Source organism: Squalius cephalus (assembly GCF_949319135.1).
Source record: "Squalius cephalus genome assembly, chromosome: 7".
Classification (NCBI taxonomy): Eukaryota; Metazoa; Chordata; class Actinopteri; order Cypriniformes; family Leuciscidae; genus Squalius; species Squalius cephalus.
The window spans coordinates 27,559,940-27,578,844 of NC_137128.1; the positions used below are offsets into that span (position 1 = coordinate 27,559,940).

The 18,905-nt window shown below is 37.9% G+C and overlaps 3 protein-coding genes across 3 annotated transcripts; 1 reads left to right on the forward strand and 2 right to left on the reverse strand.

Moving 5' to 3' along the window:
* Window positions 1–747: 747 nt before the first annotated feature.
* Window positions 748–5,153, reverse strand: rabggtb (Rab geranylgeranyltransferase subunit beta). Its single transcript, XM_079875995.1, has 9 exons — window positions 5,067–5,153; window positions 4,713–4,820; window positions 4,415–4,612; window positions 3,333–3,438; window positions 3,185–3,237; window positions 2,972–3,082; window positions 2,758–2,883; window positions 2,062–2,211; window positions 748–1,907 (listed from the first exon to the last, which is right to left on the reverse strand). Exons 1-9 carry the CDS (start codon window positions 5,067–5,069, stop codon window positions 1,767–1,769), a joined length of 996 nt encoding a protein of 331 aa, XP_079732121.1. The 5' UTR covers window positions 5,070–5,153; the 3' UTR covers window positions 748–1,766.
* Window positions 5,154–5,701: 548 nt separating this feature from the next.
* Window positions 5,702–9,626, reverse strand: acadm (acyl-CoA dehydrogenase medium chain). The gene is made up of 12 exons (XM_079877413.1): window positions 9,104–9,626; window positions 8,432–8,543; window positions 8,226–8,323; window positions 8,075–8,144; window positions 7,538–7,638; window positions 7,378–7,458; window positions 7,145–7,275; window positions 6,967–7,075; window positions 6,711–6,851; window positions 6,528–6,623; window positions 6,157–6,405; window positions 5,702–6,074 (listed from the first exon to the last, which is right to left on the reverse strand). Exons 1-12 carry the CDS (start codon window positions 9,116–9,118, stop codon window positions 6,003–6,005), a joined length of 1,275 nt encoding a protein of 424 aa, XP_079733539.1. The 5' UTR covers window positions 9,119–9,626; the 3' UTR covers window positions 5,702–6,002.
* Window positions 9,627–9,632: 6 nt separating this feature from the next.
* On the forward strand, window positions 9,633–18,635 carry hectd3 (HECT domain containing 3). Its single transcript, XM_079877412.1, has 21 exons — window positions 9,633–10,248; window positions 10,498–10,658; window positions 12,027–12,119; window positions 12,536–12,671; window positions 12,796–12,917; window positions 13,234–13,347; window positions 13,559–13,641; window positions 13,747–13,912; window positions 14,789–14,870; window positions 15,163–15,345; window positions 15,938–15,990; window positions 16,324–16,388; window positions 16,462–16,565; window positions 16,735–16,848; window positions 16,953–17,042; window positions 17,145–17,351; window positions 17,503–17,632; window positions 17,911–17,985; window positions 18,086–18,167; window positions 18,252–18,323; window positions 18,420–18,635. The coding sequence occupies exons 1-21, from the start codon at window positions 9,901–9,903 to the stop codon at window positions 18,502–18,504; spliced, it is 2,565 nt and encodes an 854-aa protein (XP_079733538.1). The 5' UTR covers window positions 9,633–9,900; the 3' UTR covers window positions 18,505–18,635.
* Window positions 18,636–18,905: the final 270 nt, after the last annotated feature.

The window sequence follows — 18,905 nt, forward strand, 5'->3', positions numbered from 1 at the left end:
ATAAGAAGTGTTCAAAGTTTCCATCATTGCTTAGAGTAGCATAAACTAGACAAGGGAGGGATTAAAGGAAAAGGAAATTGTACATAATCAACTGCATGAATGTATCTAAGCAAATGAGAAATTGCTTTTATGATGTGCACAAGTGACAATAAGGTGATGTGGAGGTTGAACAAGCAGTCGCAAGGATTTCAATTGTGATCTGAGAAATGTACCAAAGCAACTGAGAGTTAGCCTTATTGAGAATCACTATCCAGACTTTTAATCTAATGCCTTTTGAGCAAATGCTTAAAAATATTTGACTTGTAGTGTGTTAATAGAATCAACACCCAGTTTTTGTTAGTTTGTAACCAAAATGACTTATTTATAAAATTACAAGTTTTTCCCTGAAATAAAATGATTACATTTAAAACGGTTTCGATGCTTTTGGTGTTATGGTTTTTTAAGTGTTAAAACTGATCCAAATGTCTTAATAAAACTAACAGAGGCAGTGTATGGTGTTGTGTAACAACAACACGAGTGCCAGGAGGGCACATCTCTCGCAGTCGCACTCTGAACAGGTTGTAATGAGAGCCGGTGGGGTTTCAGCGTAGCCTAACAACCCTTGTGTTTGTTTCTGCATATCAGTCAGGGATCTGTAGATTGCTGCTCTCCTGATGATTTCACACACTCTGAATTGATTGCCTCCTCACTTTTCCCAACTACGTGCTCATTTACTTGAAAGTTTTATAGATTTTTTTTTTTTTTTTTCTGAATACAAATTGAAAAGCACTGTATGAAAAGCCAATTTTGAACTGAATATTAGAAAACACAACATCATAAGAAAATTTGTGACATTGATTGAAAGCGTGATTGACTATTAAACTGGCAATCAATTTAGTTGAAAGGTTGATACAAATTTCTAACCTACAGTGTGCAAAGAAATGTACAAGCACTACTGAGGAACATCACGTAACAGCAGGCCACCGAAATCTCTTCACAATCAGTGTCAGAAGCTCTAGGGGTGATGAACATCAACAGATTAACACCTGACAATGAATTATCCAAATTACACCAATGAAGCAAAATCACTTGAACTTTTGATATTAACATCACATTTATTCCATCCCACACCACAGGCATGTTCACACACAAAAGAATAATTCATCATTCATACCACAACAGCAAAACTCTCTCCCAAATCAGTTGCAAACCGAACATGACTTTTAAAACGGTCGCACAATAGTTCTCATGAATGCTTTAGGGATGTGACGACTAACACAACCTTGATGACTGGTGTGAACAAACTACAGTAAGAGAATTTGGACATAAAATTTATCTCATGCATGAAAAGTATGATGTAACATGTAAATGTTAGTTCTGCATACTCACTTTGAAAAAGCCATCAGAGATGAGTGAGTGATCTCTCCCCTCATTGACTAAATGCTTGTGATACCAAAAAGTGACCTGCTGAATTAGTCATATAAATAAAGTTATGTTTCTATACACAGTGAAAGCTGTAATAATATCAGATGTACCTCTTCGACCAGCATCTTTAAAGAAAGAAAGCCCACTAACGGATGTAAGTTCTGTGATATTGTGCCTACATGATGACCAGAACAAATCTCTGAACAAAAGTACACAATGTTTTTCTAAAATCCTCGGTCCCTCTAAGCGGTGTGCCGATCATTAGTTGTAGATGAGAGCTTTCCACGGTTTGCTCGTTTTAAAACTGGGCTGGCTGTGCAGGTGAAGGAGAAGTGGAAAACGGCCATGCTGAAAATGTAAATTTAGCTCAGCAAGTCTGGTTGGAGGCCAATTCTTTGAAGTACATCCTCGGGCATGCAAAACACAGGGTTCACTGGTTTGATCTGCTCATCTCCCAGCAAAGACAGACCAGCCACACCAAACAGAGTGTGGAAAGGATCCACCTGGACATAAAGACGAATGAAAAATATATAATCATAACAATGAACTGCGGAGACTGATAAGATCTGATTAAAGAATGGTAAGTCCTATAGAAATAACAAGCAAAATATTTATGCATATGCAACATTTTTGTGTGACAAACTCCATAGAGCTTACCATGTCTCCAGGCCTGTCAGCGAAGCCGCCGGTCTCTTCATCCTGGCAAGCAAGAATAAAATTGCGCAGTTTCGCTTTGTCAATCCAGTGAATTCTGCCAATGATCTTCAAAGACGCAAGAACCCACCAGGAATAGCAGACATCAGGCAGCTGAAATTAGAAAGAAAAAGAAAAATCATCCACAGTTGTATTTTCTCTTTCAGATATAAAATAGTATCTAGGACATAGTTGTGAAAATTTCATTATTTTCTATTTTGTTTATTTATTTGGTCATTTAAATAATTAAAAAGATATTTGAATTATTTGTATTTAGTTTCAATAGGCTATAAGTTTAGGTTTTCATCTTTTATAACACCACAAATTGTACTCAATTCAACTTTATTTCCAGACTCTTATTTCCAGAAAAGAAACAATAACAGACAATACAAAATACAATATAATACAAAACACTTAAAAGAGACAATTATACCATAATATACTATTTATGATCCCGCAACAATGACTGGATCAGATGCTCTCTTCCTGAGCAGAATGCACTGATAGTTAAAAGTCAGATTAAATCATAATTTCCAGCATTGATAGAAAATATGAGAACAAATATCATTTAATCTGTAATACCATTTAGTTTTTATTCTTTTTACACTTTTATATTATTTGAATTCAAGTTATTTTTCATTAATACCCAAGACATCTTACCTTCTCTGGTCTCCCATTCAGACCTCCTGACGGCAACTGTCTTTCACAGAGCCACCAGCCCAACAAATCTGCATTTACTTGATGAAGCTGCCCAGTGACGGACAAGAAACCTGTGCAGCAGTAAATCTGAAGACAGGATGAGAAAAACATGACTGAGAGACAGAGCATCGCTTACAAATACACTAAAAGGGCATAAAAACCTCAAATATCTCACCTGACCAGCATGAGACTCTGAACCAGGCCTACAACCAAACCCACCATCAAAGTTCATACAGGACAGCACAAACTCAACGGCCTTGTCCATGTTGATAGCATCCAACTTGCCCTACAGAGAAATTTGTCTTGTTATATGTATTTAAAACCTTCAAAGTTTGCAGGAAACACCATAAAAGGCAATTGAATAAAATATTGAATGCAAAAGTAGTACCAGTAGTGCCAATGTCGCAACCGCACAAAAGGAAAACCGTGTATCTATTTCACCTGTTAAGGAAAAAACAGGCCTTCATGTAGTCATGTACCATTTAAATGTTGTTTATTTAACTAAAGACAGAAAAAAAATATATATATAAATGTACCCCATTTGTCCCCAGCGAATGAGCCGTCCTCCTGCTGCAGTCCTCTAACATAGTCCACCACTTTGCCCACATCAATGACATTAATGCAATCATACAAGGACAGGATCTATAAAAAAAATGTAAAAAATCCCCCCCCCCCTTGAATTTCCACTTCTGTGTAGTAATTTTTGTACAGCCATTTATGAATCATTGTGGTCACCTTGTAAGTAATATTGCAGCATTTATTAGAATTAATCCGTGCACTTCATTATTTTTTGAAAAAGTATGAGCCCTCGTAATCTTTAATCAAAATAACTCCTCCTCCATCTTGCAGCGAAATCTCTTCTCTTCTATGACGACGTGTTTACTAGCATGAGGGCGGGACAACCTGTCACTCACATGAGATCAACCAATAGCAAACCACAACCATCAACAATCCAATCAATTCCCACCCTACATTTTTTTCTTGTTCAGAAAGCAGTATTCCTTGGATATACGTCACATTATATATATATATTAGGGGGTGTAACAATACCCTCATGTCACGATTCGATACATATCACGATACTGAACTCACGATACGATATTATTGCGATACTCTAAGACATATGATAAAAGGTTAACAAAAAATGTACTGTTTATTAAACTGATAAATTTGATATTACATTGTGTTTATAACCGAATATTCTTGGACTTGGTGCTGGAAACCCAAAGCACAGGACAATAGAGACACCAGAATAAAAATATTCATGATTCTGAAGCTGAAAATACAGAGTTATTTTAGACGAATATGTTTCTCTGTCACTGACTAGATACATTTAAAATAATGTAGGCCACTTTTTTACACAGATATTCCCCCATTGCATTATTAGACATTATATTCAACATTATCTATAATTTTAATGTAGTACTGACACTAAAACTCTGAAAACTTAAATTTTTTCTCACATAGTAATTTTTATTTTGGGTGAACTATTCACGATACATATTGTTGCATTTTTGTATTGCGATATATTGTGACACGATATATTGTTACATCCCTATATATATATATATATATATAAATATATGGCAACTTCAGTTTGATGGCGATTCCTACTGACCTGTACAGCACTGAGGGTGTAGAGGAGATGAGGGTCGTGGCCGATGCTGGCGCTGATGCCTCCACAGTCGTGCTGGCACGACTTGATGAAGTCTATGATCTCCTCACGGTTCATTCGAGAGAGCTGACCCATCAGGTCCATTACTGTCAGACCCCAGTAGATGCCACTCATTCTCAAGTACTCTGACAGTGTGTACTCCTGCAAGGAGCCGGTGCCAAATTCATGGGAATTAGCCTCTAATTGTATTTATTTATTGAAGGGCAACCATTTTTTGCATTTTTATAAGCTATAAACTTACATAATCATCCTTCTTGGAGCCATAGGCTGCAATGTAGTCTGCATGCTTGTCTAGGAAGAGAGTGTTTGGAGCATCAGGTTTAATGATCACGTCTTTAACCTGGGTTCCCTGAAAGAAAAAAATAATTGTCATCAATTTCTGACAATAAGCTCAAAAACTGCAGTCTGGTACATTCCTTTTAGCTCAGACTGAAACTGTGCTGAATTGACTGGGCGGATGACATGACATGCTGCAATCATTCTCCTCTTTTAATGTACGCTGTTTTCTTCACAATCGCATGACCTTTCTTTATGGGGAAACATTATTTGATACACAATTAAATAACTATACAAGCAAAGTAGTGTTTTACATTACCATCCTGGCGGAGAAGTAAGAGAGGACTACAGGCGTACTTCAGCAGTCACACACATTTTACATCATCACATTACTCGTCATTTCTACGGGTGCTCATGAAGGACAAAACGCATTTACTGGGGACGTTATGCGATTCTGCATTCGCATCTTCTAAGACAGACGTTTATATTCACTCATTATGTCACAAAGCGGAGAAAGCAATATAGGTTGCCCTTACCATTTTTTCCCAGATTATTGTCATAATCTTAACATTATAGATTGTCATACGGAACAAGTTTTATATGAGCCGTTTTTATAGTTTATTCATTTTTGCAACGCTGTTAGCAAAATTGTAGACATGTTTAAATACAATTTAAAATCGTGATTTTTGAAAAAATAAAAAAATAATAATAATAAACATTCAGAAAAAAATAGTAAGTGATTAGAATTAATTTTTTTACTTGTTTACCCAACATTACTTCTTGAGTATCACACTTTTTATTATTTTTTTTCACAATGGGGCTAGTCATTAGGTCACACAGTTGCACGAAAAAATATATTATATAAGGCACTGCTAAATATTACTTTTGTAATTAAAATGTCAATAATACAGTTTCTACTACTGGCCACAATCATTCAGGCAAGAAAATGAACACTTTTTCAAAGCCGATTATTTATTTTTATTTTGAGGAAGTAATAGTTACAAAAAATTCTGACAGAGCTATGTAACCATGTTACTTTGTTCATCTTAACATTTGATCAACTTAGTTGTTTAATGCTACAAACACAAAGATGGCAAGGCATGCTGATATGACATAAGGCAACGTGAGTTCTGTGTACGCAATTTACAATCTGTTAGATACAATCCTGAGATCTATTGATCAAATACATCATCATGTACAAAAGACACTAAACCAAACGATTAGCTCTTGGCATGGAAGTCCTGGGTTTACAGGTTCACTGTTTGAATCTCCCAAGATGTTCTCTTGAGATGATGAGCCTTTGGATTTGAGCAGTCCCTTCATAAATCTGTGGATTCAGACAATAAGCCATTAATCAAATTTTAGCATTTTTAAAAATTAACAAATTAATAAAGGTCTACAATCCTGACCTGGTAAATCTTAGCGTCTCTCATCAGCTTCTCCACAGGATATTCACTATTGAAACCGTTCCCACCAAAGATCTGGACGGCATCAGTGGCACACTGGTTTGCAATGTCTCCAGCAAAGGCCTTGGCAATCGATGCATAGTAGGTGTTCCTGCGGCCCTCATCCACTTCCCAAGCTGCTCTCTGATAGGCCATCCTGGCAAGCTCCACTTTCATGGCCATTTCAGCCAGAAGGAATGACACTGCCTGGTGCTGGCGGTCAGAAAACAGAAGCAGCTTATTCATTATTTATACTGTAGAATTAAGTCAATTTATTTTAGAATTTACTGTATTAACTTCATAGCATCAGTTTAGGTTGTCAAACATACACCAACCTCAGCAATAAACTTGCCAAAAGTCTTTCTTTCCAAAGCGTACTTTGTGGCCTCTTCCAGTGCTCTCTGTGCAAGACCCACTGCACCGGCAGCCACCTGAAAAGCATCAAGATATGGTTGACATGGCATTATGATTAGCCAGCTGCAATTTGTTAGAAGTAATAACTGCAAAAGGACACTTACTGGTGGTCTGGTCTTGTCAAAGGCACCCATGGCAATCTTGAAACCAGCTCCTTCTCCAATCAAAACATTCTCCTTTGGGATTCTTACATCCTCAAACGTGATGCCCCTGGTGTCTGAGCATCTCTGGCCCATGTTCAGTTCCTGTTAAAAAGGAGAATGTAGATATAAGCAAATAGTGCAAAATCTCAAAGTGGTATTAATATAGTGTCTAAGTATCGTCTGAGTGCATCAGACTGCGCTTGTCAGCAGTTCTTACCTTTCTGCCAGGCTGGACTCCTGGGGTGTCAGCTTCAACAATAAAGCCTGTGAAAGCCTTGCTAGTAGGACATTTGGGATCGGAATCTGTGCGGGCCAGCAGGAAGTACCTTTAAATGCAAACAAAAGGGTTTATAATTGCCCCAAAAATAGTTATGAATCCAAAGCAGTTCACCTACCAGTTCGCTTTTCCTCCATTGGTGATCCACATTTTCTGACCGTTGACCACATACTCGTCTCCTTTCTTCACAGCCCGGGTCTTTATGGCAGCCACATCAGAGCCTGCTCCCGGCTCGGTCACACAGTACGCCTGTCAACACGGTCACATGCAAAAGCATGTATTTATGTACTTACTATTTCTATGGGAAAGCTTCATAAATATTGATTATTAGAAAAATGGTGACAAACTTACACACATTAGAGGTTCTTCTGTCATTCTGCCCAAATATTTCTTCTTCTGGGCATCATTACCACCAATAATGACAGGCATTTGCTGCATGGGAAAAAAATACCATTTAATATAATTATTAAATGAATCACACTCAAAAATAAGGTCCTAAAACTCCACTTACTCCCAGAGAGTTTGCCTCAATGGCTGTCTGTACACCAGTGCAGCCAAAGGCCAGCTCCTCTGTGATGAGACAGGCATCAAATATGCCCAGACCCATTCCACCTGGAACATATTGCAATATCCAACATGGTCAGAATTAAAGGAATAGTGTCCTCGTGTTGATCCAAACTCCTGTGACAACACTTTGAAAACCCCTGCCATGAAAGTATCATAAAAGGGTTTCATTTGACTTTCACGCTGCATTTCAGCTAATTTCATCTTAAATGTCAGGATGTTCTTTACACAAAGCTTTCGTATGGCTTTAGACATATGGACAACTTTTATGATACTTTTATGGTGATTTTATGGTATAACTGCATGGAAACTAGCAATCAGTAGATTATTATAATATCGAATTTTATGCTTAATGGAAATTAATTTTTTTTTTTTTTAGGTTTGGATCTGAAATGACATCAAGGCAAGTAAATCATGACAGAATGATCATTTTGGGCATCAGCCTTTAGGTCACTCAATAATCCCAGGACCTTAAAGTACCTACCACAGTCCTCAGGAATATGTCCATTCATTAGACCCAGCTCCCACGCTCTCTTAATGAGAGGAAATGGATACTGCCAGGAGGAAATCACCCATTACAATTTTGGCAAATCAAAATATGTAATATGGTGGACAGGTAGATTTAAATAACTTACTTCACCACTTTTGTCATATGCTGGGGCAGCTGGGACAATCTCCTCTCGTGCAAACTTTCTTGCCAGCTCCTGGAACTCTTTCTGCTGGTCAGTAAATTCTGTTAAATTTAAGGAATAGTGTTTTGAGATGGTTTAATGGTGCCTTGGCATCTTTGAAAACACAGTGAGCAGAAGTAACATTATAATCAGAGGATGATCATACATACCAAAGCTGAAGCCTCCATGAGCTCCCTTCAAGCTGGCAGTCGCTGCTCTGGCACTAGCTTGAGGGCCAGAACTCTGAAACCGGAGTCCAGCCTGAACACCTGCCCTCATAACCTGTTGGACAATGATTAAATACAGATTACATTACACATTTCTGCACTGACCTTACAATTTTAAAGATTTACCACGGTAAAATTCCGTAATTCAAATAATCCACAGTTTAACCTATACAATAGTATTGCATTTAATCACTGTCATCTTAATTGAATAAAATCGAATTAAATATAATTCTAATATAGAATGAGTTTGGCAAAAGTATGATACTGTAGTAGGCTATATTTGCAGTACAGTATGTCAAGACTTGGTTTATATCCTGCCAGGCACTTTGTGACAGGGTTACAAAACTACGAGTAGGAGAAGAGCAGAAACTTCACTACATTAATCAATAAACGTATCACATTTGTGAAAACTTCATGATCCTAGATGTAATGATATTATCTCTTAACTGCGTAGACTAGTTGTTCCGTCGACTAGGAATTCAGCGTATCTAACAGCCTAGCGTTAGGCTAGCTATCTCTCAAATTCACCAGATTTTAGATTTGAAACAAATAAAATGGCATGCATATGCAAAATAGTTACTGTTCGCAAATACGTCAAGAGAAATGCGTATATACCTTGTTAAAAAGCATCGCTATTTCTCAGCTTCAGCAGCTCAGCTCCTTCAATGCCCTTACAATGTTCACCAAACAGAAATCATGAAGTGACAACCAATCAACGACCTCTATTTTATCACGTGATTAAGCACCGTCGCTCTAGTGACTTTTGCCCTACTTTTGTTATAAAACCCCAAGATGATAAAAATATTACATCTTTTTATGAAGATTTGTTTTTAATCCTCAAGATCTGGAAGACAAGACCAATCGTGTCTTCAATAATCTTATTAATATTATGTTAAAGAAATAACCTTCGCTTCAACCCTCTTTTCTGTATGTAATACCTATGATGTAATACAGTATGTATGTAATTCATTTATTCATATGCTCATTTAAATTAAATTCAATTAAATTATTTAAATAATCCTAATTCTTATAGTAAAAAATAGGATTTAAAAACGTTATGACTTAAAATGAATAAGAAAAATAATAAAACAAAACGAGTGGAGTGTAACAGGCAGTCTTTCCAGTAGGGGGGATGAGTAAACACACACATGGGCGGGTCGCCCTTTAGACCGGTGACATAGCTGTCTTGACAGATGCCAGTATCCGTAGCTTTGGCGCTAGTAAAAATGCTTAACTGTATCTAGTCTTTTGTCGTACTGTTCGTTTATTACATCGGATATCAATAAAAGCGGACAGACAGGTAACAAAATGACAAGCATATGCGAGTGTAATGCTTGCTGACGGCCGAACTGCTCAGTTTTGACACATCCTCAGCTAGCTCTCCGGCTAGCGCACTCAAACTTGAGGAGGGGATGTCTCCGGACGTTAACCCCAACATCCTCCTGGGGAGAATACGCTTTTTAAACAAGTGCATTGAATGTTTCCGAAAAAGTGAACATCTGCCGGAGTCCCTGTGTTACGTGCCGAAAGAGGTTTGCTACAAAATCTGCAAGGATTCGTCGTCGGGCTCCGTTTCCGCGTCCTCGTCAACAGCTGGCAACTCGGGTGGCAAAAGCGTGGTGTCGGTGAGGGAGAGCCCGCATCAGGCGCCACACAAGAAATCATGCAAGTGCAACATCGAGCCCAAGAAATCGACATGTATACGGACAACAGGGGAGGAGTACTGCAACGGTCATGGCCTGTGGGTCAAAATAAGCAAGGTAGAACATGTGTATGTATTGTTATGTGTTGCCTGGAACTGGTTGTCAGAGTCAGACGCTATTCTTATTGATCTGCTGTATCATCATTGATATCAGAATACACGGGGCTTCCTGGTTCATGACGTCACTGCATGTAATCTGTTGGTGTGGCTCCCGGAATCTTCCACTCTTCTGCTCAATGGACATTCAAATGAGAGGCAGCCTGTTTTGTTTGTCCCTCTGATTGTTTGAGTGCTCTGTCCATCACAGGAGCAGCTGGAGGAGTATCGTGCTGGCCTGGACATAGAGGAGGGCTGGATCCTGGTGTGTAAACACACAGAAGGTGGAGACAGACTTGTGCCGGTGGAATCTCCCGAAACCATCAGCCGCCAACAGCAGCTCTTTGGCTATGACCACAAGCCTTGTAGCAGGTTTGTGCATTTTTGAATGTCCACCATTCTCTATTTCCCTGACCCATGTAAACTTACACTGTGAATCTTCAAATTGGGAGCAAAATTTTGACATTCAAAAGTATGTTTATTTGAAGACTTCAGATGCAAAAGCCTCTAAGTGGCATCTGAAATTTTCTTCTAGAATGATCATTTTTATCAAGCTCGTATATTTATGTTCAGTAATTTCACTTAAATGACAATTAATAGATCATTTTCATTGTCATTTAAGTGAAATTACTGAACTTAAACATACAAGCTTGATAAAAATGATCATTCTAGAAGAAAATTTCAGATGGCACTTAGAGGCTTTTGCATCTGAACTCATCATTTATTTAAAGATAAATGCTTGTATTCAGCAACGATGCATCAATTGATCAAAAGTGACATCAAAGATAGATAGATGGATAGTTAGATAGATAGATATAGTTTTATTTGTCCTCGAGAGGAAATTAGTTACCTCCGTAGATGCGTAAATAACACAGACAACACATAACATGTTAAATTATCGACTTATGTGACCCTGGACCACAAAACCAGTCAAATGGGTCACAATTTTGAAATTGAGATTTATACATCATATGAAAGCTGAATAAATAAGCTTTCCATTGATGTATGGTTTGTTAGGATATTTGGCCGGGATACAACTATTTGAACATCTGGAATCTGAGGGTGCAAAAAAATCGAAACATTGAGAAAAGCGCCTTTAAAGTTGTCCATTTATGTTCGCGATTGTGCTGCATTCATTCACAAAAATAAATGTTTTATATATTTACGATAGGAAATATACTAAATATCTTCATGGAACATGATCTTTACTTAATATCCTAATGATTTTTGGCATAAAAGAAAAATTGATAATTTTGACACTTAAAATGTATTGTTGGTTATTAACACAAATATACCCGTGCGGCTTGTGACTGGTTTTGTAGTCCAGGGTCACATATCATAATACAATAAAAACCAATCACAGACATCACAAAAAAAGAGAGAGCATAAGATGACATACAGGATCAATGGCCGATTTCCTATGTGTTTAGAGCTCGTACAGATACAGGAACAAAACTCTTATTATACCTGGCCTTTCTACACATCGGTAATCTATATCTCTGGCCAGGAGGCAGGGGATAAAACTTTTATAATGTTCTAATTACATTCTATAAAATAAACTACCATTAAAATTTAACTAGGAAGTCTGACATATTCAGTTTAGTTACTCAGTACTTGAATTGACTGTCAATGTGAAATGCGTGTATTAACATATAAAACTGTTGATAGTAAAAAAAATTATAAAATTCTGACAATTCAATGGATATAAATAACCAGCATTTTTCCTTAACGGCTATGTAGGTGGGAGCAGGTGGTGGATGTGGAAAACTCCTTGCACATGGGTGCCAAACCCAAGGTTGCAGAGCCGGACGAGGCCGCTGTTCGAAAGCTGAGGTGAATAGATGCTCTGACACACAAATTTTAAAAAGGCAAAACAATTCTGTGTAATATAATTAAACAAAACTCTGTGATATTTCCTGTTTTAGTCTAATTCATATTTTCTAATATTAATAATAAGCAGTTAAGAAGTTTTTTTTTTCTAAGAATAATCAAATCTATGCCCAAAAAAATGAATATATATAAAATCAGCCTGTTTTTCTTCATTATGATATCAGAAAATTAAAAACATGCTATTTTAGAAGAGGTGTATTCAAGTAAAATTAAAATAAAAACTAAAATAATTGTCTGTACAGTATGAATAATTTTTTTTGAGAATAAATGAGTAGATCCAGAAAAAAAATTAGCATCATGTTATTGACCCAGATCTGCCCTAATTCTGTGAGGGACTGTATGCAATCTCTGTCTTCCAGGTATGTCCCTCCTACATGGATGTTTGAATGTGACGAGGACCTCGTACACTACTTCTACGACCACATTGGGAAGGAAGATGAAAATCTTGGCAGTGTGAAGCAATGCGTGACCAGCATTGATGTGTCTTCTAGTTCGGTGTGTGAGGGCTTAGTATCATTTTGTGTAATAGTGAAGGGCAGAGTGCTGTGAGTGAACATATAAGATGTTCTAGACTAGTACCAAGTAGTATTAGTAGTAAGTAAGTTTTTTATGTTTGAAGGAGGACCCCAGTGGTGGTGCAAGCTGCCTGACAGATGGAGACACTGAGACATTCTGGGAGAGCGATGGCATGCAGGGACAGCACTGGATCCGTCTGCACATGAAGAGAGGCACTGTGGTAAAGTAAGGACAACTGATTTGCTAGTCACTCTAATTATCATGGACTTTGTTCACAATGCACTCAAACCTGGTTTGGTTATCAAATCCGAACCTTTGAGACTGACTGTCTGAAATCAGAGTTTGCTCAGACCGTGTTGTCAATATTCAGTGTGTCAACATCGTATGAAATCCGATCTGATCGCATTCCAAAAAATCTGATTTTTATTGGATTCAAACATCATGTGTTTGTAAACATCATATTTGATCTTAACGTATTTGAGTCAGATTATAAACTCTGAACATAAAAACATATAAATTATTTTATTTTCTCTTCCTTTAGCAAACTGATATTAACAGTGGACTCAACAGATGATAACTACATGCCCAAAAGAGTGACTGTATATGGTGGAGAGGGAGATAATCTCAAGAAATACAGTGATGTAACAATAGATGAGTAAGTAATGTGTTTTATTATTTAAAGCCTACCAAACTTTTTTGGTGCAATGTTTTGTTTGGAAAGTGTGCTTGGGATATTTAAATTTTTCTTAAATAAATGTATCTTTGTTATTTTGTTATCTAATTCAATAACTTTCATACATTTTAAGTGTGGTTTAAAAGCCCAGTTTTTTGAATATTGCAACAGTATGGCTTTATTTCTCTCATAGCAACTTAATAGGAGAGGTTTGTGTTCTGGAGGACATGACATCACATTTGCCTGTCATAGAGATCAGGATTGAGGAATGCAGAGGTAAGATTCATCTGACATGACATGCTGTCATCTGAAAGAGAAAGCCAGACTCATGACTGTTCATCTCGATTCTTAGCTATTTCTTGTCATTATTTTTTGCTGTAGATGAAGGAATCGATGTACGGATCAGGGGTCTAAAGATCAAATCGTCCTGCGAGCGTGACTTGGGCCTCAACGCAGACGTGTTCCAGTCTCCCAACCTAGTGCGCTACCCGAGATTGGAGGGCACCCCTCCTGATGTCCTCTATCGCCGTGCTCTGGTCATTCAGAGGTAACACCCAGCAATATGTGATATGGTAAGGCAGAGTCCTGCACGGGTCCGGTTTTGTAAATCCGCACCCGCCCGTACCCGCAGTGCTTAAAAATGCATCCAATCCGTTTTCCGACAGCAGCACTAATTAAAATCCGCACCCGACCCACTTAAAATAGAACCGACACCCGACCCACACCCGAAATAAAATCAATTTATAGACATATTTATGCCTATCACATTATAGACACATTTACAAAAATGTGTATTGCCAGGTCATACAGAAATGATTACACGACCATTAACACAAGGACAACTTCAGCCGAAGCTGTCAAAAGGCCTATCCTAGGCTACATTTCGTCCAGCCTACATCTGACAATTTCGGGTTCAAACACGCCCTGCACACCACACATACTTGACAGTGTTAAATTAAACAAAATTAAAATACTGAAAAATACTGTTCGATAGAACTGCTTGTTTTTTTCTGCGTGCTTACTCAGTGATGAAGTTCCACATTTGCGGCTATCCCACACGAAAACTTTAAGGCAGGTTTTGGATGCAGCAAAGCCTTTCACAGTATTTTTTTCTTCATCTGAGATAACTCCAAATTTCTCCCACACACTGGACTTGATTTTTGATGACGTATTGTCGACAACTTTACAATCTCCACTAGCTATTCTTTTCTACAACTCCTCAGGATCCATCTCGATGACTGCAGGCAGATCGCTCGTTTGTGATTATTTATTTTTTTTAAAGTGAAAGTAGGCCTAGAGACTCCTGGGAGGACGCGATATTTTTCACCAGCAAAATTTGCGTCACCCGAACCCGTGCAGGACTCTGTGGTAAGGCCTATATGTGAGCTTTTGTTGACTCAGTATTGTTTTTTTGTGTCTGAAGGTTCATCACACTCCTGGATAGTCTATTGCCACATATGGTGCCTGCATGGGACTACAGCCTTGGAACATTCAACCAGATCAAAGTTAGTACTCTTTTCTAGGTCAAGTGTGTCTTGTTTGTATATCAGAAGTTTAAACTGGCAAGGCTTTAATCGCATGCAAATAATAAACTTTCGTGATGATGAAAAACCGTAATGTCACGTGAGAGTAACCGCGATAAAGATGATAATCAAAAAAACTGTAACCGATAGGAATGTGCAGCATGAGGCAAATGTTAGACATTTTAATCACTCACAATCTAATATTGTCATATTGCACACCCCATGCCAAACTCTCTTTTTTAACTCTTTCCTCAAACTTTGTGCTGCTCTGTAGTGTATAAAGCAGTTCCTGCTGTTGTCCAAGCGTCGCTCTGCCCTCATCACCCAGTGCCTGAAGGACTCTGAGACCAGTAAGCCTAACTTCATGCCCCGCCTTTACATCAACCGTCGCCTTGCCATGGAGCACCGTGACAACCCCACTCTGGACTCCACGTGTAAAAATGCTGTCTTCACTCAGGTAGCCCACAAAACATGTGCCTATATATGTACAAAATCTATTTGTTCTGTGTTTGCCTAACACATATACTACCATGCAAAGGTTTTTTTTTTTGGTTTTTTTAAGAAATGAGTGCTGCATTCAGCAAAACACTTTCAAAATATTAAAAAAGATTTCTAATTCAAATAAATGCTGTACGTGCATTTATGCATCATTCAAATGATGAACTTTCTATTCATCAAATATTCATGAAAAATTGTTTCCACAAAAGTATTAAACAGTTGTTTTCAACATTGACAGTAATTAGAAATGTTTCTTGAGCAGCAAATCATCATATTATAAATGATTTCTGAAGGATCATGTGACACTGAAGATTGGAGTAATGATGCTGAAAATTCAGCTTCGCCATTACAGGAATAAATAGCTTTTATAGAAAACAGTTATTTTTATTTTAATGTTATACAATGTTTACAATATTACCATTTGTACTGTATTTTTGATCAAACAAATGCAGTCTTGGTGAGAATAAGAGACTTAAAAATCTTACAGAGATCAAAAGACACCCCAGTCTTTTGAATAGTAGTGTTTATAATTATAATTTGTCGTTATGTAGGTGTATGAGGGTCTGAAGCCGTCTGACAAGTATGAAAAAACTCTGGACTACAGGTAGTGTCTCTCTCTCTCTCTCTCTCTCTCTCTCTCTCTCTCTCTCTCTCTCTCTCTCTCTCTCTCTCTCTCTCTCTCTCTCTCTCCTCTCCCTCTCCCTCTCCCTCTCCCTCTCCCTCTCCCTCTCCCTCTCCCTCTCCCTCTCTCTCTCTCTCTCTCTCTCTCTCTCTCTCTCTCTCTCTCTCTCTCTCTCTCTATATATACATATATACATATATATATATCTGGTGAAGTCACAGAAGTTACTGGACTTTGTTGTACTTATTATACTTTATACACACAAATATATATAAATATATATATATATATATAATTTTTTTTTCTTTCTTACAGGTGGCCAGCACGATATGACCAGTGGTGGGAGTGTAAATTCATTGCAGAAGGCATCATCGATCAAGGTCATACAGTGATAAACTTATTTCACATGTCTGAAATTAAACAGTATCCTCATCTGAGATTTCTTTCTAGCAGGCGGTGGATTTCGAGACAGCCTGGCAGACATGTCTGAAGAGCTTTGTCCCAGCTCATCAGAGTGCCCTGTACCACTTCCATTCTTCACTCGAACCTCTAACCAGGTAACAAACATGTTATTGCATGCACTTTCTGTAACTGTACATTTTATGTGTTTTTTTTTTTTTTTTTTTTACCCTGCTGTAATCCATTGCAATGGAGTTAACTCTAATGTAACTGACAAGGTAGTTATGAACCTCTCTTTATATAAAGATTAAACTGTTTTTGGATTAGGGAGCTGGAGAGGCCAGAGACTTCTATGTGCCAAATCCTTCATGTAGAGAATTCCACAAGTTTGAGTGGATTGGGCAACTAATGGGCGCAGCTCTTCGTGGAAAAGACTTTCTGGTCAGTTGTGTTGTGTAATTGCAGTGGGACCTTAGTATTCATTTAAAGTTGGCTTTCCTTGATCATTTGGTAGAAAAGGAGATTTCATAATATTTATCCTTTAGGTTCTGGCTTTGCCAGGGCTGGTGTGGAAGCAGCTGATCGGAGAAACAGTCAGCTGGACGAAAGATTTTCCTGCAGTAGATTCAGTGCTGGTAAGAAGCCCATATATCTCTCCCGCAGTCTTTTCTTTGCATCTTGGTGCTGACTACTGGAATCAGTGGAACTGATGGAACATGTTTGATGTTGTTCCTTAGGTGAAGTTGTTGGAGGCTATGGAGCATATGGACAAGGACACATTTGATTTTAAGTTTGGCCAGGAGCTTGTGTACACCACACCCCTGAGTGACGGGCGGCTGGTGGAGCTGATTCCAGGAGGAAGTGGAGTGGTGGTCCGATATGAGGATCGCATGGAGTTCATACGCCTGGTACAGAAATCGAGACTAGAAGAGAGCCGGGAACAGGTAAAAAGAAGAGAAAAAAAAGTCTGTTAAAACTATTGCATTTGGAATTAACAGAATAAACAACATCCTTTTTGAGGACGTACTAAGCATATATTTCTCAATCAGTCCATTAAATCCTGTGCTTAATCCAAGCTGTGTTCCTGCACTACAGGTAGCTGCCATGCAGGCAGGACTGGTGAAAGTGGTGCCGCAAGCTGTGCTTGATCTCCTGACATGGCAGGAAGTGGAGAAGAAAGTGTGCGGAGACCCAGAGATCACAGTGGAGGCCCTTAAACGCCTCAGTGAGTCATACAGCAGCTGACATGAGCATTAAATAATTGATATTCTCTGCCTCAGCATGAATTCTCGAAGGCGGTGAACCGAATAGTGGATGAAAGTGTAACAGCTCTCAGTCGTTCTCAACCAGTTTTACTTCAGGACCCAAGTTTTATATTGAATTTGAATTGAGTGTTTTGTTTTGCTAGAATTTTATCAAATGTTTGTTAATGTAATGGGAATTTTCATATATATTACATTAAATTACTTGCATTATATAATGTTTTTATTTATTTTCTATCAGCACGCTATGAAGACTTGGAACAAACAGATGTCAGAGTGCAGTACTTATGGGAAGCCCTGATGAACTTCACCAATGGTTAGGAAGGTTCCTTATCATACGTGAAACAACTGTTTCTAGTTATTTGCAAAAGGAAGAACCTAAATTTCTCATGTTGATTTATTTACACTTTTGCCAGAGGATCGTAGCAGGTTTTTGAGGTTTGTGACTGGCAGAAGTCGTCTTCCTGCTCCCATTTACATCTTCCCAGACAAGCAAGGGTAAGTTGTAAAGAAAATAACAAGAGATCATGTTCATTTGGGTTGTGATCTGAATAAACATTAAACAAATGCATTTTTGTCTAGGTCTGAATCCACAGATGCACTTCCTCAATCTTCCACATGTTCCAGCACCCTTTATCTACCCAAATACCCAAGGTGTGTTTATGTAATATAATATTTGGATGATTTTATAATAACGGAATAAAAGTTATTACCTTTTTTTACTGTATTTTAAATGTGTTTAATCCGCAGTGCTAAAGTTTGTGAAGAGAAGCTTCGCTATGCTGCATATAACTGTGTGGCCATAGACACAGACATGAGCCCTTGGGAGGAGTGACCTGATTTTGCCATGTTTACTAATTTTACACAGCAGGGTTTTGGCATAAATGAACTGTAGCACCGTGCACATGACCTTGTCTACACTATTGCCAATTACATCTGTACAGTATAAATAAATATGTTATAAACAACTCCTGGTTTGCAGTTCTTTCAAGCTTATTAATAAAAATGTTTGAAATTGTAGGAAAATCGACAGAGACCACTCATGACAATTTTAATTTAGCATTTTCTTATTTAATACAAATATGATTATTATTTTTTTACAAAATATATTACCATTATAACAATTTGAAATATTGAACTGAATTTTTTTTTTACTGAATATGAAATCATTTTATTTTGTAATGTCCCCCTTTTGCTTTACTGACAGCAGCACTGAACAAAGCTACGTGAACTTCA